At 38.4% G+C, this 25155-nt stretch overlaps 1 protein-coding gene across 4 annotated transcripts; it reads left to right on the plus strand.

Moving 5' to 3' along the window:
• The first annotated feature begins 1075 nt into the window (after positions 1 to 1075).
• On the plus strand, positions 1076 to 23665 carry TRIM69 (tripartite motif containing 69). Of its 4 annotated transcripts, XM_035259537.3 has the most exons (7): positions 1076 to 1257; positions 8998 to 9474; positions 10453 to 10548; positions 13134 to 13367; positions 14174 to 14196; positions 14282 to 14406; positions 23034 to 23665. In XM_035259537.3, the coding sequence occupies exons 1-7, from the start codon at positions 1252 to 1254 to the stop codon at positions 23573 to 23575; spliced, it is 1503 nt and encodes a 500-aa protein (XP_035115428.1). In that variant the 5' UTR covers positions 1076 to 1251; the 3' UTR covers positions 23576 to 23665. The 4 variants fall into 4 exon arrangements, with proteins under 4 accessions (XP_035115428.1, XP_035115430.1, XP_035115429.1 ...); XM_035259539.3 differs by lacking the exon at positions 8998 to 9474; XM_035259538.3 differs by lacking the exon at positions 13134 to 13367 and having other exon boundaries at positions 23034 to 23650.
• Positions 23666 to 25155: the final 1490 nt, after the last annotated feature.

Consider the following 25155-nt stretch of genomic DNA (forward strand, 5'->3'; position numbering starts at 1 on the left):
AGATCGAGACCATCCTGGTCAACATGGTGAAACCCCGTCTCTACTAAAAATACAAAAAATTAGCTGGTCACGGTGCTGCGTGCCTGTAGTCCCAGCTGCTCAGGAGGCTGAGGCAGGAGAATTGCCTGAACCCAGGAGGCGGAGGTTGCGGTGAGCCGAGATCGTGCCATTGCACGATCAAGAGCGAAACTCCGTCTCAAAAAAAAAAAAAAAAAAAAATCCAAAAACACTTAGCAGGCCCAAAATATCAATAGGGCTGAGGTTGGAAACCTCTGGTATAGAGCCAGCAAAATATTTTCTACAAGAGACAGGGAAGTGGGTAAAGCTTGGTCTGGGGATGAGGGGGTGGGTAGGGAAGAGTTTAGTAAAGAGATAATGACGCCGGTGTGGGGAAGGGAAACTCCCAGCCGAAGGGATAAGATGTGCAAAGCCGCAGAAGCGTGACATATGTGGGCAATCCCAAACACCAGAGAAAGAACTGTGGTCATTAAGACCAGACAGATAGGCAGGAGCTAGATGTTCAATAAATCATATTAAGTTAGAGGAATTACTGTAAGAAAAACTTATAAACAGTGGTGATTCTTTATAAGTCACTCAGAAGAACAGTGTTGGTATGTCTCTGTGAGCTAAAACAGCTGAAGAAATCTGTATGAAGTGAAACTTTTCTCATCCTGCTTTCTTAGGGCCTGGTGTTTTCCAGCCTGCGTTATTGTCTCAGAGATAAAGTCAGGGCTGCTTCATTGGAATATGAGGGGTGAACTAGCTCTCTATTAAAGCCACTCAGCTGGTGTCTTGATGCTCTGATGGGATCATGAGCACGGGTGAGGTGGTTATTTTTCATGAATTAGGCTTAATATAGGCTGCTGCTGATGTTTATTTCCTCTTTCATAGAGCATCCCCAGTCCCGAAATGGGGAGCTATGAGCTGTAAGATTAGATTACCAACTTGAATCTAAATGAGCTGCCCCCTTCCCCTCCAAAAGAAAAGTTGTGCAGGTAGGGTATTCTAATGAGGGCTTCTTTTCTCTTAAGCAAATGATGATCAAAGCAACTGACAAACTGTCACGGAATCTGCCAGACCTCACTCTGGCCTTGCCACTTCTCTCCAGCTCCTGAACTTTTCTTCCTTTCGTCATGCTCTGAGCCCATTCCTTGAAAACTAATAGGTCCCTGACTCCTGGCCTGCAGTCATCCTGGGCCTGCTGAGCTCTGATCCAAGTGCCTGCCTTTGCCTGCGGTGGCCTGAAGCTTCATGGAGGTGGGTGACCCTTTTTTTTTAAATTCAGCCGGACTTCCAGGAAATGTGGAAAACAGGATCCTGGAAGAGGTTATGGACTTGGGAGCACAAAAGGAAATTCATGAAGGGAAGTATTTAACTTGTGACAGCTGGTAGCTACTATACTCTCTCCAGGCCTTTGAATAACTAACAATTTAGACTAGAGAAGCTGGTAAGAAAGTAATGAAATCCACCAAAACATTTTGAGAAAAATTAAACTATATACTACACAAAATTTACCTTTGTTACCAATGTAATCATTTTATTTATTTTAGATTTAAAAATTATTATGTATAACTTGTTTTGCTTACTATACCTTCACATTTGATATTTTATATTTAAGGCAGAGTTGATATTCAGATGTTAAACATTTTTAATCTAATTCCTCCCTTTACGGCCTCTTCAGAGCTAAAATAAAGGAAGTTATATTCTTACGAACTTAGTTTTCTCCTGACTGTCAGACAGATAAAAGAAAATGCTTATTTACTACATGAAAGCCTGAAAAACTCACTAAAATTGATTGACAAGAAATGTTGACACAGGGGCCCTTAAATTCTGAGTTATCATCCATTTCCACCAGTTTCCACTTCTTATAAGGTTTAATTTCATTATAGGTATATTAATCATTAAGATCAGTTTCTAATTTCCTCTATCATAAGACCTTTAGGTTTGCTCTTATTCATCTCTGTCCTTAGCTATTGAAGCAAACAGGGCTATAAACATTTTGTTTATAATTCCTACAGGAAAAATAAACGCTACTGCCTATACCTACTACATTCTTATCACTTTAGGGCCAAATCAATAAAAATAGACATTTTTCCATAATAGTAAAAAAATTGTGTGATAGTGAGCTTCCAATTACTTAAGATGTTTGGGCAGAGGCTGGAAAGGAGTGAATTAAATGGCTTAAAATTTCTTTCAACTCTGAGAAGCTCCAAGAACTCAGAAAGTTTCGAATCGTCCCTTCTTATGTGAAAATGTCATGACTCGTAAAGGAGGATCATGTCTTGCTCTTAGGTTTGAGCTGGCTGTGCCATATAGTTCGTCTTTGTGGATGAATTATGTTTTTCTGCTCTCAAGGTTAATTCTTCATAAAATCTGTCCATCAAAGTTTAAAAATTACTTTGAAGGAATAAAGGTTGAAAAGCAACAAACGAACTCTCCTTAGATATCTTAACCATGATTTAAAAAATTTACAACACAAAACTTCTCAGGAAAAAAAAAAATCTCTGGTAAGAATTAAAGATTTCTTATGCAAGTGACCAAGGACTTCATAGCTTGAATCTTTGCCTTTTCTCTACTCTTTGAGAATGTGCCCAGTGAACAGGAGGAAAATGTACTTTCTTTCTTTTCTTTTTTTTTTTTTCGAGACAGAGTTTGGCTCTGTTGCCCAGGCTGGAATGCAGTGATGCCGTCTCAGCGCACTGTAACCTCCGCCTCCCAGGTTCGAGTGATTCTCATGTCTCAGCCTCTCAAGTAGCTAGGACTACACAGGCCCACACCACCATGGCTGGCTAATTTTTGTATTATTGTCTTTCTTCTTCTTCTTTTTTTTTTCCTTCACAGAGGGAAACAATTTTTTTTTTTTTTAGTAGAGATGGGGTCTCACCATGTTGGCCAGGCTCGTCTCCAACTCCTGACCTCAGGTGATCCTCCTGCCTCAACTTCCCAAAGTGCTGAGATTACAGGCCTGAGCCATCGTGCCTGGTGGCCCAGGTGCTTTCTTATAAAGTGATTCCTGCCAGCCAGCGCTTTATAAGGATGAATATCAATTCCTGAGTTGAGTTTTTCTGTCTCTGACTTAAGGTTAGACTTCCCCTAAAAGGGCCTGGCAGTAGATGTGTTTCCTAAAAGATTTCCAGGTCCAGAAATTTTAGAATCTCCTTTGGCTTCCAATTCTATAGCTCCCTCTAGAGCAGTAGGAAGTTATTGCAGATATTTTGATCACAAATTTGATCCATTTAATAAATTAAATTCCACAAAATATATTAATGGGCTCTTTGCTGATCAATGGTTAATAGGCTTCGGGGTCAAATAAAGAATTCAAATCTGGGACCCACAACTTAATTGTGACTCTGGCAAGTTACTTTAAACAATCTAAACTTCAGTTTCCTTAAAAAATTCTGTAATAATATCTATCTCATTGGGTTGTTATGAGATTAAATGAGATAATGTATGTAAAGCCTCTTCCACAGTGAATTCTCAGTAAATATTAGCTAATATAATTGATCCCTTGTTTTACAGAAAAGGACATGTTATTGAAAGTCAGGGCAATTGGCAAACCCTCTGCTAGCAAGGTGAATTAACCATAAAAAAACCCAATCAATCATATAATATAAACAATAACATTAAACATATTTTCATATAATAAAATTCACCCTTATGAAGTATACAATTCAGTGGTTTTTAGCATATTCACAAAGTTGTACAATTATCACCACTATCTAATTCCAGAACATTTTCATTACCCCCAAAAGCAATTCCATACCCATTATCAGTCACTTCCCATTCCTCTTTGCCCCGTCTTGGTGACCAAAGTATTGAGATTGTTAGAAGGTAGTTTTTAAGTACATGTGCACTACCCTAGCAGACTTGTCTATTGTCAATAAAGTGATAGTATTTGTGAAATTATTATTCCTATTCAGACATACTATTTCTTAAAGCTCCTGGGAATTTGTGGCATAACAAAGCATATCCAAAGTTCTAAAATATAAATATATATTTTAAAGCATATATATATATATATATATGTATGCTTTAAAAACACATTGAATAAAATTCTTAAGTGATAATCACCTTCAAAAGACACTACATTCACTAGGATTACAAACTGACTCTGGAAGGTACTCCTTCTCCTAGATTACCTTCAAGTGGCCAGGTTCTTCTACGAGTTTTATCTTATTCAGAATGTATCTCTTTTTAATGTTTTCCAGACAGACCTAACTGGCTTAACGTGCAGTCTTTTTTTTGGAACTTGTCTATTCCCTGATAGGCATATTTTTCTGGGTTTGGTCTTCTTTTTAATTTATAAAAATGGAGATGGGATCTTGCTCTGTTGCCCAGGTTGGTCTCAAACTCCTGGCCTCAAGCAATCCCCCTGACTCAGCCTTTCAAAGTAGTAGGACCATACCCTGTCCTAGATTTGGTCTTCTAAGCACATATTGAGGGGGTAGAGAATAAATAGATATCTTTCTCTTCCCTTCCACAGAATTGCCTACTCATCCTAGTACAAAGAATGAAGTCATTTTCTTTTTAAAGCTTTTGTTGTCTTTTGGTTAATGTAATCTTTAGTAAATTATTAATATGTAAAGAATGGTGAATTAAAAATTTTCATTCTACAATAAAACCATGGGAAATAAGACTAGAAATATGACTTTTCAACATACTGTAGAGAGTTCTACATTCTGAGGCCCTTTAAAAAAAAAAACCTAAAAAACTTATTTTGGTAGGCTATGGAAAACACCAGAAGATTCTGGAGGCAGAGGAGGGTTGACAATTATTATTAATAATTAGACTTTGCAACAGATTAGATGATAGGGAAGAAATAACTGAATAAAATATCTAAAGATAATTCAAATTTAAAAACTTGGAGATTGATGGTACAATAAATACAAATAGGGAAGTCAAGAGATGGAACTGATTTAGGGAGAAATATGAATTCTGTTTCAGTCAGATTGAGTTTCAAGGACCCAGTTGTGGGCTCAGAGATTTGGGAGTTATCTTTACTTACAGACTGTATATAAAGGTATGGTAATGAATGCCTCACTTTATTAGAAGAAAGTGGTCAGAGGCAGAAGAACTAGAACAGTATCATGTCACAAGGGCCAAAGGAAACGTTAAATAAGTCAAGGAAGACAGAGATTGACAGTGTCATTAAAGAGTGTTTGGCAAACCACCTCAGCATCCTAAGAAAAATATTTAAAGGGATTGCTAGGGTAGAGGTTCCATTATAAGAGCAGAAATTCAGACAAGTTACCTTAAGTGAAGAGGTAACTTCAGTTACTTTGAGGATATACATTGGTTGAGCAAGGCATCTGCTAGGCACAGAAATCCAGGAAAAACCAAAGGACAGTGCTGTGGTTAACATAATACAGCCACTCTCCATATTTGTTTCTCTCTATAATTCTTGTCTCTACCAACTAACCGACTCTCTCTGTATCTCTGTATTTCTTCTGACTTTGTTTAAAATTCATCTCCTTTATTCTGTTTTTTCTTTCAAGTCCCAGGCTCTACTTCATGGCAGTCTTTAAGCTTTTGCTCTTAACTTTCAACTTCTGGATTCTCCCTTTCTTTAAAGATTCAAATTCATGAGAGGTTCTGGTTTGCCAGATCACCTTTCTGTATTAGGTCATGTCTTGGATTGCTGGACAGACTATGAAATGAGTTTGAAGCCATCTGTGTCCTAGGAGGGGGAGTGGAGGCCCTATGGTGTGTGGAGGCCTGACTTTTACAATGGACTGTGGGAATGACAGCTATTGTGATTAGACATTTATCAGGTATTAGGAATCAATCTTAGCTTAAAATTCAAGTGTGCAAAGACTAGCACATAGTATTTTCTATAACAGTCCTAAATATTGACTTTGCATTCCGATTCCTATGAGCTGGAGGTAAATTTAATTTGTTATTTTTCAGGAAAGCCATCCACATTGATTAATGCTGAAAGTCCATTACCCAATCTGGTCAAGTTGATACATTTTGAAATATTCTGCCCCCACAAAACACACACACACACACACACACACACACACACACACACACCTTTCTTTAAATATATAGAAACATTAAATAAAGTGTCAAAAAGAATTTAAGTGTTAGTTTTTAAATGGTGGATTAAAAATTGATTTTCTCCCTTCTCTTAGAAACTCATCCTTCCTTAAGGCAAAACCAGAGGGGAATGAAAAATAGACAATTTGCAATGAAACTAGAGACATCAAATAGCTTGAACCACAATCTATGAGGAAGAACTGCCAAATATAGTGAAAGTCAAGCAGGAATGTGAGAGAGGATGCTTAGGGATGCAGACCTTACATGAAGGGAGATGGTACCTTTCCAAAGAAAGTACCCCATCCTGTTGGCTGTGACCCACAAGCCCTGGTACAGAACAATGAGAACAGGCAAGCAAGCTTAAGCTGGAGCTTTCCTGCACCCATTTGTTACACAGATTTGGGATATAGGAAAGGTGGAGTTGAACAAGGACAAATATACCATATTTGTAGAAAGCAGTCTGTTGTGCAGATAGAATGAAGGAGAGAGACTCTGCATTGCTAGCAACCCTGCAGTGTTGATCATGGGGAAAAAAGAACCCATGCATACATTGTTTTCTAAAGAAAACAGCCTCAAATATGACCCTGCCTCCATCCTCATATAAATCTCTTGCCAATAGCTGATTCAGGAAGAAGTCACCTCATTCAAAGATGTTCAGAGAAATAAAAAATAAATAGCATCTATAAAACAACAATGGGAGAAAATGTCCAGAGCAAAGCAGAGAGAGCTATGGAGTTAGAAGATATGAAAAAGAAATTACTAGAAATAAAGACTGGAGTGAGAAGCTTCAACATCTGTCTGATAGGAGTTTCGAAAAAGAGACTACAGAGAATGGTTGAAAGGCAACAGTCAAAAAGAAGATGGCCATATAAGGTCCAGACCGGCAAGACCAGGGTTTGGGGAGATCAGGCATCAGCAATAGGGAACACAGGCTATGTGGGAAATTATGGAGCAAAGGGCTAGGGACTCAAACAAAAGCATTTTGACAACGAAAGTGAGAATTTACATATGAAATGAGGGCAATATAAATAGTTATTAATAAGAATGGAATTTGATGATGAGGCAAAGAATGTTCAGCCATGTTCCCCTGGCTAGAATAAATCTGAATACAAGAGAAACTAAGCCAATAAAAAGAGGTAAATTCTAACTTAGAATGGGCAGGGTTAGGAATGAAGAAAAGAGCAGTTCTGGAAACTCCATTTCTCAAGGGGATGTATAACAGATGGAAATAGTTCTGGCTGGTCTCAACCTCCTGGGCTCAAGTAATCCTCCTGCCTCAGCCTCCCACAGTGCTGGGATTATAGGTGTGAGCCACCACACCTGACTCAGTTCTATATTTTCTATTTGATTCCTTTTCATAATTTCTATCCTTTTATTGGTAGTCTCTATTTGGTAAGACATTCCTTTAGCTCTTTGAGCATATTTAAGTAGGGCCATTGTCTAGACTTCCTTAGGGAAAATTTCTATTGTTTTTTCCTTTTCACTATGAATGGGCCATACTTTCTTGCTTCTTTGCATGCCTTGTTTGTTGAAAACTGAACATTTTGAAGACCATAATGTGGCAATCCTGGATATCAGATTCTCCCCACCCCTGGGGTTAGTTTAGTTGTTGCTTCTGGTTGTGACTTGCTTGTTTGCTTAGTGACTTTTCTTTTTTCTTTTTGTTGAGACAGAGTCTCACACTGTTGCCCAGGCTGGAGTGCAGTGGTGTGATCTTGGCTCACTGCAACCTCTGCTTCCTGGGTTCCAGTGATTCTCCTGCCTTAGTCTCCCAAGTAACTGGGACTATAGGTGTGTGCCACCACGCCTGGCTAATTTTTTGTATTTTTAGTAGAGATGGGGTTTCACATGTTAGCCAGGATGGTCTTGACCTGACCTCATGATCCACCCAGCTTGGCCTCCCAAAGTGCTGGGATTACAGGCGTGAGCCACCATGCCCGGCTGCTTGCTTAGTGACTTTTCTAAACTATTTTTGTAAAGTCTGTTATCCTTGTTATGTGCAGTCACTGAAACCCATGTTTCATTAGCTCAGTGGTCAGCTTGTGTTTTGACAGTTTCCTCAAATGCCTGGAGCCAAAAAGAAAAAAGAAAAAGAAAAAGAAAAAAGTACTATTTCAGTCTTTGCCATCTGTCTCTGTGTTGTGATACTCCTTTAATACTTAGCTAGGCTGTTTATAGTTCTTAGTTATTAAGTCCTGCTCACATGGAGCCTGAAGGTCAGCCAAAGGTAAAAGCTTAGGGTCTTCTCAGACCTGTTTGAGTATGTATCTATATACCTGGTCATGAGTATGGGCTTCTTGACCACAAGGTATATATGGGAATTTTTTGTTTTTTAATTTGAGACTGAGTCTTGCTGTGTCACCCAGGCTGGAGTGCAGTGGCACCATATCAGCTCACTGCAACCTCTGCCTCCCGGGTTCAAGTGATTCTCTTGTCTCAGCCTCCTGAGTAGCTGGGACTACAGGTGTGACCAATTGTGCCCAACTTCTGTATTTATATTTCTGAAATGTGTTTATAAAAAAGGAGTGAAGGGGAGCCTGGATGGTTGATGATATCATACTACTGACTGAGGAATCTGATTTATTTTCCAATTTGTACATAATTTCTAGAAAACAAAAATAAAATAAAGGTAATAACTAGTAGAGCAGAAGTTGAAAATAAAACTTTCAACTGATACATGGGGAAAGTGAGTAAAGAGAGAGATGTACCACAAAGTACATTGCTTTGGTTTAGTACTGTTTCTTCCTCTGCCTTGATTCTATATTAAAATTTAAATAGCATTATATGCTATAATGTCAGAAAACACTCAATTTACTGGTTCACTTCCAAAGGAGAGATTTTGTGCTTTTACTCTAGTTGCACCAGTTGTCATCTCCTTTAGGAACGGAGCCCATCATCCTAGAGTGTTAAAATGGGCAACAAGAAAGAGAAACTCATTTTAGCCGTTCTTTTCTAAAGGTACCCTCCAGCTCCTCCTCCAACATCGACCCAGTCAACTATATTGAAACAAATGAATCAATCATACACCTACCCTCTAAAGTAGTGATAGAAGATATTACTATGGAGCTACACTGCCCACTGTGCAATGATTGGTTTTGTGACCCACTGATGCTAAGCTGTGGCCACAACTTCTGTCAAGCCTGTATCCAAAACTTTTGGAGGCCGCAAGCAAAGGAAACGTTTTGTCCTGAGTGTAAGATGCTATGTCAGTATAGCAACTGTACATTCAACCTTGTACTGGACAGGTTGGCAGAGAAGATTAAGAAGTTGCACCTACTCAAGGGCCATCCAAAGTGCCCAGAGCATGGAGAGAACCTGAAATTGTTCAGTAAACCAGATGGGAAATTGACCTGCTTTCAATGCAAGGATGCTCGGTTATCTGTGGGGCAGTCTAAGGAGTTCCTGCAAATCTCTGATGCTGTCCGTTTCTTCTCGGTGGGTGAGCTCTGGGCCTTGAACAATCCCTTAGAAAAACTAGGAAAAATATTTTATAGGGCTTCTTCTTTCTTCCAACCCCATCCCTTTATTCAAATGATGATTAGAAAGCCCAGATTGCTCAGAAAGTACAACGTATCTTGCAAAGTTCTTTTTCTAGAGTTACTGCTTATAGGAAAGGAACAATGGAGGAGCTCTGGCTTACTCCCTCAATCAAATCTGTACCGAAACTGCCATGGTAGCGCTCTGCTAAACACTGTGTAGATATAAGATACTGCTCTTGTTATAAAAATTTCAAAATTGGATTAAGCTTAAAATGAAGAAAACAACAAAAGCAATATAAGATAATCTATTATTAAAAGTTAAATTTTGTCACATTTGTAATTCTTAAGGGTTTAGAATTTCTGAGAAGATTAGAGAAAGATGAAGTCATTGGGGGAAATATAGTGAAAGAAAGGGAGAGGACTTGAGCTGGGAAATCATTTGGATTTGGAAGGGCAGAGGGAAGAATCAAGTGTTCCAAGTGAGAACAGCACAAGTAAAATTATAGATGCTGAGAACAGTGTATAACTAGGGTGGAAAATATTTAGAGTTCTATTCCCTTCTTCAAATGCCTGTAGCTAGCTATTAAGAGAGCAAAACTAAGTTTTAAGCTGTAATTTTCTCCATGATTCTTTTTTTTTGAGATGGGGTCTCAGTATGTTGCCCAGGTTGGTTTCAAACTCCTGGGCCCAAGTGATCCTCCCATCTCAGTGTCCCAACGTGCTGAGATTACAGATGTGGGCTACCACACCTGACCTTGTTTTTCTTTTCTTCTTCACAATTCTTGAAGGAGACAAGAACTATGGTACAGAGGAAAAGGAAGATTTTTGCATCAAGAGCTTGCTTTTTTCTTGCACACTGGGGCCTTGGGGAAGATGTCCTTTTCATCCGTTATCTCCTGAGTCAGTCTGGGCTAATTCTATTTGGTATTCTCAGGAGGAGCTTGCCACCCAACAGGGTCAACTGGAGGCAACTCTGAAGGAGCTTCAGTCCCTGAGGAAGAAGCAGATGGAAGCTATTGTTGCTTGCAAGGTGAGGAGCAAGATAGAGGGGTTATGAGAGAGAACTGGAACACACCCTCCATGTAACTTTAGAACTGGAATACACCCACCATGTACCCAAAAGGAATATGGTGGTGGAGTAGGTTCCTAATAGCTGCTCAACAGAGCAGATTAACCTTTCCCCTAATATGCTGATCTTTTTGATGGTTCATTTACCAGGTAACTGTTGTGGGGTTGAAATCTGTCTGGTTTTTGGGTTTATATATGGCAAAAGAAGGAATTTACCAGAAAAAAAATCACTAAAGATTGCTATGTCCAAAGAAATACCCTTCTTTCTTTTGAGTTTATAACCAGAAACCTCTAGACCTGTGTCTCTATGGTTGTAAGCTTTTTCCATCTGATTTGATCCTTCTTAGCTTCCTCCAAACTAAATAAAGCTATTGTCTGCACTTTCAACTTCATAGGCACTCTAAGACAACACTAATGGCTACAGATTTCGCAAATCAGCCCCTAAATTGGCAGTGCTAAATTGGAAGTTCTGTTTCTTTATTAATTATTCTATGGAGAAGAGCCTTTCAGGTATTTACCATCTGGAAGAAGAAATATGTAGAGTCAGGGAAAGAAGGAGGATATGTGGAAGTAATGATGTCTTTAGGGAATCTTGTTCCTGTTGTAAAAGTTCCTATTAGTGTCAACATTCATTCATTCATTCATTTAACAACTATTTATTGAGTGGGTCAAGCATAATACTAGAGACTGGGGTTGGGAGACAGATGTTAATCAAACTCATCAGTATAAATAAAATAACAACTGTGATAAGCACTATAATGAAAGCATAGGGTATGATGAGAGCATATAAATGGAGAACATAGTCTAGACTGACTTTTTTGTTTTCCAGGTAAAAATTATACTTTTAATCAATTGCGGTTCAAGTCAAATGTTCAGAATCATAACAGGCCAGAAAGGTTTGATCCCAAGCACAAGCCCACGAGGGAGGGGACCAACACAGACCGAAATGAGACAACAACCCCATATAAAAAGATGAATGTGGCTTTGCACACCCACACACAGACACACACACACGAGTGAAATGTCTGGACAGAGGCAAATTTCACTTGGTTGTTTCCGTTTCTTTTTAAATACAGGTTTGTGGAGTGGTATTTTGTTTTTTCCAGCTATTAAAAAAAAGGCCCAAAAGTGCATTGGAAAATAAGCAATAAAGCCATTTTCCCTGGAGGGACACGAGAGGGAGGAAACAGGAGGCCGTGCTGGGAGAAAGCAGTCTGTCACCATCGGGCTTCTGGTTATTCTTATGATTGGTCCACAAAAGTTCTCTGAAGAAGTCACTTACTAAAAATTGGGAATTGAATGATAAGTAACTTAGTGAAGTGAACTGGGTGAGTGAGAATATGAAGGAGGTGGCCTGGAGAAGAATGTTCTAGGAATAGAAAAGAGCATATGAAAAAGTCCTGAGACAGAAAGTTAGCTGCTATGTTAAATAGAGAAAAGGCCAATAAAGCTGGAACTTGCTAAGCAAGATGATATTGAAGAGGTGGATATGGGCTCACTGTAACTTCAAACTCTTGGGCTCAAGAGATCTTCCCACCTCAACCTTCTGAGTGTCTGGGACTAGTGTGCCATACCTGGCTAATTATTTTATTTTTGGAGAGATTGGGTCTCAGTATGTTGCCCAGTCTTGAACTCCTGTTCAAGCAATCCTCCTAGCTTGGCTTCCCAAAGTGCTGGAATTACAGGTGTGAGCCCAGCCAAGACTATCTTAAGGGTGCAATAATAATTATGGACCATGGAATCCAAGCTAGATAAGAGAAGACATGAAGGTAGAAGTTCCTGAATAGAAATGAAGGGGTTGGTGAACAGGAGGTTTCAATGAGATCCAATAATTGTTGAAATAGGGGTCTCTGAGTGAGCTTGGTGCATAAAAAGTTATTTTGGAGATGATGCAATTGCTGGGGGTGATAAAATCCTTTGTGAGACTACGGGAATGAATCAATAAAGGTGAAAATCACTAGAAATGAGGAGAATGAGGAACTGAGAAGCCAGGACACCAAATGGTTTACCTGTGAGGATGTTGAGGTCACTCAAGAAAAAAGCTATAAGTGTACCAGTTATCAATTTCGGCACTTCAGAAACATCTGAAGTGCTTCTTTTATATTGTCCTTGTAGCAGGAGTGGCATTCCCCCAGTTCTGATTTCTAGGTAAGGATAGTTCTTCCAGACTCCCAATGACCCCAGTCTAATAGTACCACTTGGCAGCTAATGGTTTACCAATCTAGGAGACTGTTATCATCCATTCTAGAATGTTCGATGAACTTCACAGCCCTATTTAATATGGCCCTGGTTACCATCTCATTATTGCAATAGGAACCTAGAGGCTACTTTTGACTATTTCACCCTGAACTATTAAATTAGTTGGAAAAGGAGTAAGTCTCCCAAAGGACTCATTTTAATGTGGTTGAATTTGATTATCAGTAGACAGTTGTATGCATTTTTTCTGTAATGGTTTTTCCCAAGTGTGTGAGTGTTGGTGGTGTGGGTTCCCCATCCCCAAGCACTAGTCTCTATAATAACCATGGTAATAATCATGGAGGTTTCCAGGAAAACGAGCTATATCTGCAGCAACATGTGTCCACGGAGTTTCTAAAGCTGCATAAGTTCCTAGACAGCAAAGAAGAGAATATTTTAACTGAACTCCAGGAAGAGGGGAAAGCCTTAAATGAGGAGATGGAGCTGAATCTGAGCCACCTTCAGAAGCAATGTGTCCTAGCCAAGGATATGTTGGTGAGCATTCAGGCAAAGATGGAAGAACAGAACTCCTTCGACTTTCTCAAAGTGAGAATCTATACCAATATGATTATGGGTACCTTCCTACCTAGATGGGGGAAGAGGTTTGGAAAGAATGCAGAAGTGGCTTTTCCCAGTAAGGGAAAACAAAAGGAAACAAAATTGCTATAGTGCTTCTAAGATTCTCTGGAAGAAAAGCAGGAAGGCACTTCAGCTATATGCACAGCAAAAGCTTTACTTTTATCCTCTAGGAAATAAGATTTTAAAATCCCATTAATAATAGTATATATTAATAGTTTAATATTTTTCCATCAAGAGCCTGACACTTTATTTCTGAAAAATAAAAATGTTGCAGCATGAATTGTATCTCTGGCTCTCAGTAATCATAAGTTGACTGGTCTGAAAAGCTGTTTTGTATCCTTTGCTTTCTTTTTTTTTTTTTTTTATCCTTTGCTTTCTTAAGCTTCACCTCTAAAGCGACATTGGTTACCATCTCAGCATTCAGAAGTTTAATTAGCTACAGTAAGGAAAAGTGGCCTTGGGACTGGAATACTTACTGTGTTTTTCCTCTGAGACTATTTGAAAGTATAGGTAAAGATAGCTTAACCTTAAGTGTTGTACTATTGGCTTCTGTCTTGCTCCCTGTAGAGGGAACTCTAGAAAAGCAAAAGACCAGTTTAACCTGGGTTAGGATCAGGGATGAAGATTAGAAAAAGTGTGTGAAGAATAAGAAGCTGGGAGAGATGATAAGTTGGGGACCATCTGCACAAATCCTGGTGGTGGCTAGTATTACCAAAGGAAGTTTGGGAGCTGATGAACAGGCATCTGATGTCTCTCTTTCTCCTTTCTTCTAGGACATTGTACCTCTCTTAGATAGGTAAGTGCTTTCCTATGGTACTCTCAATATCCTTCCTTGAGTCTCTGGAGGATGTCTAAGGATAAATGATTTATGTCCCCTGCAGCTTGAAGCAAGGAATGAGCGTGCTGGCAACAAGAGAGCTTATTTCCAGAAATCTGAACCCGGGCCAGTACAAAGGTCCTATCCAGTACATGGTATGGAGGGAAATGCACGACACTCTCTCTCCAGGTATCAGTGGGTAGTAACTGTTGGTTCTTGGGGCTCCTAATCTATGTTTAATCTGTGGGATCTTTTCTGTGGCCCTAATTAGGTTTTTACAGTCTGTGATAGTGGAGGGGTAGAGTTTGGACAAAAGGAGACTAGTTGGTATGACTGAATTTCTTCTAGTGTCATGACCTAAGAATTTATGATTTTGTGCTGATTAACAGATAAGAGTTTGATATCAGGATTGCTTCTTAGCCTATGATTTTGTTTGACTGTTTTATGAAATATGGCAACAGACAAAATTTTATGTTGCTTTGCTAAATCAGCTATATGGATCCCTGGGGTTTCTCTGCTCTGAAGAAGGAGGTTTCTTACATGCTCTTTGTATGTACACTGGGTCTTTATAGTTTCTTTTGTGCTTGATTATTGCAAAGAGCATTTTAGAAGACTGTTTAGATTTTCAGTGCTTCAGAAGAAAACCAATAATTTCAATAAATGTACCTAAAAAGGACACTAAGTTTTTGTGTTCCTGCAGATACCAAAGGACTGAGCAAGACAAAATAATACACATGGCATTTCAAGATAAAGTTCTAAATAAAAATCTTTATATAAATAAAATTCTAAATAGTTTTTATAGAATTCATAGACATCATTATTATTATTGTTTGGGGTTATTGATTTAATGACTAATCATAAATACGTCCCTGATTTAATAAAAAATCACAAATTTTTCCAGGTAATTGACATTGAAAAAAATCAACTTTACTGAGATATAGTTAACATAGAGTAAAAGTCACCAATTTTTAAGGGCACAATTTGATGAGTTCTGATAAATATATACACTTAGGTAAACATCTCCATAATCAAAATATAGAAAATTCTATCACTCCCAGAAGTTCCTACATGCCCCTTTGTAATCAGTCTCTTCCTACTACTCTCCCCCTCTAACATTCACTGCTATGTTTTATTTCACTTTAGATGTGTCTTTTCTAAATTTTTATCTAAGCGATAGCATAATTATGTAGTGTTTCATGTCTGGCTTTTTAAACTTAGCATAATGCTTCTTTTGAGCACTTAGGTTGTTCCATGTATCAATAATCATGAATATTCATTCAGTTTGCTTATTCATTTGCCAATTGATGGACATAGGCTAGTCCATGGTAGTTTTATCCATCCTGCAATTAATGAAAATCCCAGTTTCTCTATATCCTTTCCAAAACTTGATACTGTCAATCTTTTTAATTTTAACCATTTTATTGAATATACAGTAATATATCATTGTGGTTTTAATTTGCATATTTCTTTTTTTTTTGGTCGGAGGGTAGGACAGAGTCTCACTCTGTTTCCCAGGCTAGAGTGCAGTGGTGCAATCTCAGCTCACTGGAACCTCTGCCTCCAAGGCACTAGTGGTTCTTATGCCTCAGTCTCTGAAGTAGCTGAAATTATAGGCATGCACTGCCATGCCTAGCTAATTTTTGTATTTTTAGTAAAGGCGAGATTTTGCCATGTTGGCCAGGCTGATTTTGAGCTCCTGGCCTCATGTGATTCACTCACCTCAGCCTCCCAAAGTATTGGAATTACAGGCATGAGCTGAAGTGCCTGGCTGTATATCTTTAATGAGCAATTCTGTTGAGCATCCTTTCATGTGCTTCCTTGCCATTCATATATCTTTTTGGATATGTTCAATCTTTTGTCTGTATTTTTATTAAAGAATTTTATTATTAAGTTGTAAAGGATTCAAATTCTTTATCAGATATATGTTTCTTAAATATTTTTTCTCACTAGATGGCTTGGCTTCTCATTTTTTAACAGTGTCTTTCAAAGAAATACATTTTAAATTTTAATACAATCCAATATACTAATTGAGTCATTGATGGGTCATAAAAACCCTCAAGGTGCTTCATATATTTTTCAGCTCTATTATTTAGGTGAATAAACTCTTAAGATTGTCATGATCTTTTGATGACTCAATCTCACTAAAATTATAAAATGTTCATCTTTATCACTGTTACTATTCCCTTTCCTGAAGTCTATTTTGTCTAATATCAATATTGTCACTCTGTTTTTCTTTAGATTTGTTTTTAAAAAATCTTTTTTTAATCAAACAAAATTATCTGTTTGCATAGTACATTTTTTTCCCATCACCTTACTTTTAACTTATGTTTTTATTTTTTATTTTTATTTATTTATTTATTTATTTATTTTTGAGACGGAGTTTCACTCTTGTTACCCAGGCTGGAGTGCAATGGCGCGATCTCGGCTCACTGCAACCTTCGCCTCCTGGGTTCAGGCAATTCTCCTGTCTCAGCCTCCTGAGTAGCTGGGATTACAGGCACGCGCCACCGTGCCCAGCTAATTTTTTGTATTTTTAGTAGAGACGGGGTTTCACCATGTTGACCAGGATGGTCTCGATCTCTTGACCTCGTGATCCACCCGCCTTGGCCTCCCAAAGTGCTGGGATTACAGGCATGAGCCCCTGCGCCCGGCCATGTTTTTATATTTTAGGTATGTTTTATGTGGCTGGCATATAGTTTAGTCTTGCTTTTTTTATTCAATCTGACAATCTATGTCTTTTAATTGAAGTGCTTTGACTATTTACATTTAATGTTATTAATGTGTCTGGGCTTAAATCGACCAGCTTGGTTATTTGTTTTTTAACCTTACTATCTGGCTTTTGTTCCTTTTTTCTCTATACCTTCCTTCTTTTGGATTGAGCGCCCTTTAGTTTTCCTTTTCATATTCTTGTTTCTTTTTTGTTGTTTTGAAACAGAGTCTCATTCTGTCGCCCAGGCTGGAGTGTGCAGTGGTGTGATCTTGGCTCACTGCATCCTCTGCCTACCGGGTTCAAGCAATCCTCCCACCTCGGTCTCCTGAGTAGCTAGGATTACAGGCATGTACCACCACACCTGGCGAATTTTTTTTTATTTTTGGATTTTTAGTAGAGATAGGGTTTCACTATGTTGGCCAGGCTGGTCTCAAATTCCTGACCTCAAGCTATTCACCCACCTTGGCCTCCTGAAGTGCTGGGATTAGAGGCATGAGCCTCTGTGCCTTGCCTCTTTGGCTAATTTTAAGACTTGCTTTTTGTCACTTGATTCCATCAATTTGATTATACAGGGTCTTGGTGTGAATTTCTTTGTATTTATTCTGCTTGTGCTTCACTGAGCTTTTTGGATATAAGGGTTTCTAGTTTTCATCAAATTTGGAATAACGTCAGCTGGTATTTCTCCAAATACTTTTTTTACCAACCCTTGTCTCCTCTCCTTCTTGGAGTCTAATTTTACATATTTTAGAAAACTTGATATTGTCAAGTTGTCTCAGGTCATTGATAGTATTTTTTTAGCCTTTTTTCCCCTCACACTTCATTTAAAATGGTTTCTACTGTTACTCAAATTGTCTCATCTTTTCTTCTGCATGGTCTAATCTTCTGTTAATATTATTCAAGATATTTTCATTTTATATACATTTCATTTCATTTCTAGAAGTTTCATTTGACTCTTTTTGTGTCTTGCATATCTCTTCTCACCATATTTATGTTTTCCTCTACATTCTTGACAAAGTGGAAGACACTTATCCATTTTAATGTCCTTGTCTGTGAATTCTATTATCATTGTCATTTCTGGGCCTCATTTTATTGTTTGATTGTTCTCCTGACTGAGGTTCATATTTTTCCTGCTGCTTTGCCTGGCTAGTAATTTTTTTCTTTTTAGTGGGCTTTATTTTTTAGGACACTTTTAGATTTTTAAATTTTACAGAAAAACTGGACGATAGTAAAGAGTTTTTTTATATACCCTATAGTTTTTCCTATTATTAACATCTTACATTTAACATTTCTTACAACTAATGAACCAAATTGATATATTATTAACTCAAATCCATAGTTCCTTTAGATTTTCTTAGTTTTTATCTAATGTCATTTTTCTGTTTCAGGTTGCTCTCTAAGATGCCACATTACACTTAGTTGTCATTTTCTTGACTGTGACAGTTTCTCAGACTTGCCTTATTTTTTATGACTCGGACAGTTTTGAGGAGTACTAGTCATATATTTTGTAAGGATGCTGCACTACTTCGATTTTTTGATGTTTTCCTCTTAAAATGTTGGTTATGAGTTGGGAGAGGAAGACAGTAGCATTAAAGTGCCATTGTCATCACATCATATTAAGTGTACATACTGTCAACATGATTACTATTGATGTTTACTTTAATCACCTGGCTGAGGAAGTGTCTGACAGGTTTCTACGCTGGAAAGTTACTCTTTTTTTCTCCTTCTATACTTATATACTTTGGAAAGCAGTCACTGTGCACAGCCCATACTTAAGGAGTGGGTGGTTATGCTCCCCTTCCCTGAGGATAGAGTATTCATGTAAATTATTTGAAATTTTGCTGCCCTGGAGATTTGTCTTTTCTGGTTAGTAATGTTTTAGTGGATGTAAAATATGATGAATTTCATATTGCTCATACTGATGAATTCACTTATATTCGTGAATTTTATATTTGCTAGATTTTGTTGTAGTTCTTTCAGTTCTATTGAATTTAACTCGGTGTGCAGTTAACATTGTATGAAATAATTTTGTTCCTTTTGAGGCTTAAATAAAGCCTTCTTAGAGTGGCTCAAGAACAGCCTTTAATCTAGGGCTAACTTAGCCTATTTTCTAAGGTAATAACCCTTTTGATTACTCTATGAGTAATAATTAATAATTTTATGATATTTTTCCATTCTGGTTGGCAAGATTGAAAACTATTTCCAGCTTTGTGTGAGCTCCAAAAATTGTTCAGTCTACTTATTTCTGGGGGTTCTTTCTCTGGCCTTGACGAGTTTCGCTGCATGCATGTGCAGATCAGTACTCAGCCACAGCCTTGAGAGAATCCCTTTGTAGATGTTCAAAAGTTTCTGTAGGCCAGGAGCGGTGATCACGCCTCTAATCCCAGCACTTTGGGAGGCTGAGGCGGGCAGATCACGAGGTCAAGAGATTGAGACCATACTAGCCAACATGGTGAAACCCCATCTCTGCTAAAAATACAAAAATTAGCTGGGCATGGTGGCACATGCCTGTAGTCCCAGCTACTCGAGAGGCTGAGGCAGGAGAATTGCTTGAACCCAGGAGGCGGAGGTTGCAGTGAGCTGAGATTGCGCCACTGCACTCCAGCCTGGCGCCTGGCGATGGAGCGAGACTCTATCTCAAAAAAAAAAAAAGTTTCTGTGAAGTTCCCTCCTTTGTGTTACTCTGCTCAGCAAATGGTAGCTGCCTTGGTATGACACAGGTTCTTCCTGTTTACTTTACTCTGTAAAGCCAAACTTCACTTCTTGCAATCTTTTAAAGTGCAAACTGATTTTTAAATTTTTGGTGTAATTTCACATCAAGAAAACCAAATGAGATTTATTTAATATATGACTATTTATTAATAACGTATTTATCCATATACTCTCCCTCTATACAGAGTGAGAAATTGTTTTTCTATGGTAACTGCGGTCAGACCTTTGTAAAATATATTCCATATTTTTTATTTTGAAGTCTTTGCTTATTTTGTAGATCCATACATTCTCCTTTTCTGCAAGGCTTATAAATTAGGCTGTTGCTTTAGAGCAGGAGCTGGCACTTTTTCTGTAAAGGTTTAAAAAGTAAATATTTTAGGCTTTGCACATGTATGGTCTTTGTTGCAGCTACTTAACTCTGTCCTTGTAGTGAAAAAGAAGCTACAGACAACATATAAATGAATGGTCATAAATGTAATCCGATAAAACTTTACTTACAAAGTAGGCAGTGGGCCAGATTTCACGTGTTGGTTGTAGTTTGCCTATTCTAGCTTAGGGAATTATGCAATTTTAAATATTTGCATGAACAAAGGCCCGAATAATGGGGAGTGAACCATATGGGGAAAAAGCATTCTAGGACAAGGAAAGAAACTGTAAGGACCCTGAAGTAGGAATGAACTTCATTATGTTCAAGGAACCGCCAACAGATAAGGGTGGATGAATCAAAGTAAATAAGGGAGAGTGTGGTAGGGGATGAAGTAGACAGGTGGGTAAATCATTTAGCTCTTTTTTCCTCTGTAAGGACTCTGGATTTTATCTCGATGTGATGGTAAACATAAGAGTACGATGAGCAGGAAAATGGCATGATCTCACTCATATGTATAGAACAGGATGCAGATGGGCAGGAGTGGAACCAGAATAGTAAAAAGCTATTGCAGTAGTTCCAGGCCAGTGATATTTATGGAAGTAGTCAGAAGTGTTTTGGCACAAGATATATTTTGAAGGTGGAGCTGACTGAACTTTTTGTTGTACGAATATGGCATGAGAGGGAAAGAGAGGACAAAAAGCTGACTCAGGAATCTTCAGAGCCAATGCGGGTTCAACTAGCCAGAGGTGTCCGAGGCTTAGCAAAGAGAGCAGATTGGGATTCTAAAAAGTTACTAAAACGCATTTATGGTACCTCCAGAGAAAACCTAGTCCTCACATCAGAAAGATTAGCAACCCAAAGTGAATGGGGATATGTAAGGGGATAGGGATTTGGCCTCTATGGAAAAATTCAAGATTCTTAATTCTTCAAAGCCTGTTGTTAGAAAAAAAAGTCTTTGGGATGCTGGAAAAGACTCAGGCTTTTTTGAGAAGATAGAGTTAGACTAGACTTACTGACTAGCCTAGCCAACATGGTAAAACCCTGTCTCTACTAAAATGACAAAAAAATCAGCTGAGTGTGGTGGCACACGCCTGTAATTCTAGCTGCTTGGGAGGCTGAAGCAGGAGAATCACTTGAACCTAGGAGGCGGAAGTTGCAGTGAGCGGAGATTGTGCCACTGCACTCTAGCCTGAGTGACAGAGCAAGACTTAATCTCAACAAAAGAGAGAGAGAGAGAGAGAGACTAGCTTGATTTTTGCTTCTAAGGATAAATAAATCTAATAACAATAAACACATGCATATATGTATCTGTGTCCGTGATGTGAACACACATAGCTATTATGTCTCCTTTATCAAATTTCATGCCAAGGTTCAATGATCTCACATCTGGAATTTGTGTCAACCTCTTACTGGTCTGCTTTCAATCTTTCTTCATTTAGTTTAGATATTCTATTTTTATACTGCTGCCCTTTGAATTGTCTAAACTAATGCTTGTAAAATTATCTGTGATGAAGGGCCAACTTTAAAAATCTCAATCTGTCATGGACTGATACTTTTGTAGACTATAATATAAATTACTTGAAAAAGTGAAATTAGGCCAGCCGTAGTGGCTCACACCTGTAATCCCAACACTTTGGGAGGCCAAAGTGGGTGGATCACCTGAGGTTGGGAGTTCAAAACCAGCCTGACCAACATGGAGAACGCTGTCTCTACTAAAAATACAAAATTAGCTGGTCATGGTGGTACACGCCTGTAATCCCAGCTACTTGAGAGGCTGAGGCAGGATATTTGCTTGAATCCGGGAGGTGGAGGCTGTGGTGAGCCAATATTGGACCACTGAACTACAGCCTGGGCAAACAAGAGCAAAACTCCGTCTCAAAAAAAAAAAAAAAAAGTGAAATTAAAAAAAAACAAAGATTACAAAGTACAAGTCCAATATTGTAATTATTAGATGCAACTGAAATAATATTACTGTCAAATTGCTATGAAAGTTTCTAAAAGTTTCCTCTTAATTTTTGTACTATCTTTGTCCCAGACTGTTAACCACAGTCTGTGGACCACATTATGAGTTGCAATGATATAAACCACTCTAGATCTCAAAAATCTGATTATCTGTTAAACCAAAATAAACTTCTCACTATTGTCCTCTAAACTCTGAACCAGTGAGCTCAGTCTTGCCTGTGTCTAACAGGCAAGCTCTTGTGTTCTCTTCCACACAAGGGACTGTTTTTAACCCATGTATTTCTTTCCCCCTGTTTATTCAAAACATCCTAAACACATCTCATATATATCATAACTGAATACGTATCTTCCTCAGAAAGCTTTCCTAGAAAAGGAAAAAGAGTAAAAATTACCTAATTCTTAGAATTTTTACCCTTTCCTAGGAAAGGAAATTAGGTAATTTTTACCTAATTTTTACCCTTTTGGCATTTGTATTTTCTTATATTTATTAGTACAGATTTATATTATGTGTATTTTTCCTTTAATAGAGCATAAATTACTTCAGCGTAAACACTGATTTTTACCCTAAATATAAAAATGTCTAGAAAATAGTAACATGGATACCCAAACAATAAAAAGCATGTAAGTGGCCAGATGTGGTGGCTCATGCCTGTAATCTCAGCACTTTGGGAGGCCTAGGAGGGTGCGTTGCTTGAGGCCAGGAATTCAAGACCAGCCTGGCCAACATGGCAAAACCCTATCTCTATTAAAAAATTACAAAGATTTGCCAGGTGTGGTGGCGCATACTTGTAATCCCGGCTACTCAGGAGGCTGAGGCATAAAAATTGCTTGAACCTAGGAAGCGGAGGTTGCAGTGAGCTGAGCTCACACCACTGCACTCCAGCCTGGGCATCAGAGTGTTTGTCTCAAAAAAAAAAAATATGCACATATGTAATTGCTTGGCTGTCTAAAAGCCTATGTGTATGGGGAGATAAAGTACTGTTGAATATGAAATACTATCTTTTACTATGTGAATTTGTGTTTACTCCCTTTTCTTCCATGCTCTGCTTTCTTTTTTTCTCTTACTAGGCCTATCTCCACTAACTCTGGACCCTAAAACAGCTCACCCAAATCTGGTGCTCTCCAAAAGCCAGACCAGTGTGTGGCATGGTGACATTAAGAAGGAAATGCCCAATGATCCAGAGAGGTTTGACTCAAGTGTGGCTGTGCTGGGCTCAAGCGGCTTCACATCTGGAAAGTGGTACTGGGAAGTAGAAGTAGCAAAAAAGACAAAATGGACAATTGGAGTTGTCAGAGAATCCATCATTCGGAAGGGCTGCTGTCCTCTCACTCCTGAGCAAGGATTCTGGCTTTTAAGACTAAGGAACCAAACTGATCTAAAGGCTCTGGATTTGCCTTCTTGCAGTCTGACACTGACTAACAACCTCGATAAGGTGGGCATATACCTGGATTATGAAGGAGGGCAGGTGTCCTTCTACAATGCTAAAACCATGACCCACATTTATACCTTCAGTAACACTTTCATGGAAAAACTTTATCCCTACTTCTGCCCCTGCCTTAATGATGGTGGAGAGAATAAAGAACCATTGCACATCTTACATCCACAGTAATTCATCATACTATTGTACAAATTCAGAGTGTTATTAAAGAGGTATTGAAATATTTTACCAGTCTCACTGGATTCTCTTCCCCAATTATTGGGAACTATAGAATAATGAAAAGAGGAAGCACAAATCAAATTCCACTTTTTCAGTATCCTAAATGGGTTTCACTGGAGCCTTTCAAGATATCATTGTTCTATGGGGATTTTATGACATGAGAACCACTCTTAAGAAAGTGATCATCATGCTGCTGTTACTGGAGCAAACTGCAACTTGAATTTGTGATGTTTTGGAACCCTTTTCAAATATGCCCAGAAATGATCATGCTGTCATATTTTCCAGCGTAATGACCCTTAGTAGATGAATTCTCAGGTGTGTACTCTCCTTACTATTTAATTATCTTTTGATATAAATTTTTAACTTATTTCTTTTTTTAGAACTTATGGCTGCTATTTTATTTTACTTTATTTTGTTTATTTACTTTTGAGACAGAGTCTTGCTGTGTTGCCTAGGCTGAAGTGCAGTGGCAATGATCATGGCTCACTGCAGCCTCAACCTCCTGGACTTAAGCAATCCTCCCACCTAAGACCCTGAGTAACTGGGACTATAGGTGCACGCAACCATATCCAGCTCATTTTTGTATTTTTGTAGACATAAGGTTTCACCATGTTGTCCAGGCTTTTCTGTAACTCTTAGGCTCAAGTGATCCTCATGCCTCAGCCTTCCAAAGTATTGGAATTATAGGCATGAGCTACTATGCCTGTCCTATAATTTTAAACCATGCTCCACAGGCTTAAATAAAAAAGTAGCAAATGATCTGGGTTAGTTTATATTCTTGTCTTGAATTCTCTTAAGATACATTTTAGTCCAGCAAATCCCTTCCTTTCTCAGTTCCATTTCCCTGCTTTATCTATCTGCAGGAGACATGTATATGTACATATGCGCAGTTGGAGAAATGGGGTCTCACTGTGTTGCCTAGGCTAGTTTTGAATTCCTGGCCTTAAGACTCCTCCCACCTTGACCTCCCAAAGGTCTAGGAGCCACCATACCCGACCTCCATCTACTTTTGACTACATCCTTTTTCATCTTTCCTGCCTGTAATTTAAGTAGTATTTTGCATCTTGTATTCTCCAATATACTCATCCTTGAGCTTGTTCCAGGTCTAAAATTCTTAACCTCATTAATCTCAGCAGTACTCTTGATTGACTGTCCCTATTTCCTTTCTTTAGAAGTCTACAACTAAATGGGCTTTATTCTCTATAGCGGACAATATTGGGGGGACTTTTTAGTACCTTCAACATTGGCCTTCTCAATTATAATTGGCACAGTTTTTGTTTTCTTTGCGGGGGCAGGCAACAGCTTAAATGTATGTATGTGAAAAGTAATACAAATACTACAGACAACATTTGTATAGTTTGGTATATATAATATGCATACATTTACAACTGCTGATTTAGATAGACAGCCATAACAGAATTAAGACTAAGTTTAAGAAATTACCTTGGTTTTTAGGCCAGGCCTGGTGGCTCACACCTGTAATCCCAGCAGTTTGGGAGGCCAAGGCGGGTGGATCACCTGAGATTGGAAGT

Source organism: Callithrix jacchus, chromosome 8 (genome assembly GCF_049354715.1).
Source record: "Callithrix jacchus isolate 240 chromosome 8, calJac240_pri, whole genome shotgun sequence".
NCBI lineage: Eukaryota > Metazoa > Chordata > Mammalia > Primates > Cebidae > Callithrix > Callithrix jacchus.

Bases quoted from the DNA above. Each gene is read 5' to 3' on its own strand.
- TRIM69 (XM_035259537.3), top strand. The intron at 10,549-13,133 runs GTGAGGAGCAAG...GGAGGTTTCCAG, and splicing joins AAGCTATTGTTGCTTGCAAG to GAAAACGAGCTATATCTGCA. The intron at 14,197-14,281 runs GTAAGTGCTTTC...TGTCCCCTGCAG, and splicing joins ATTGTACCTCTCTTAGATAG to CTTGAAGCAAGGAATGAGCG.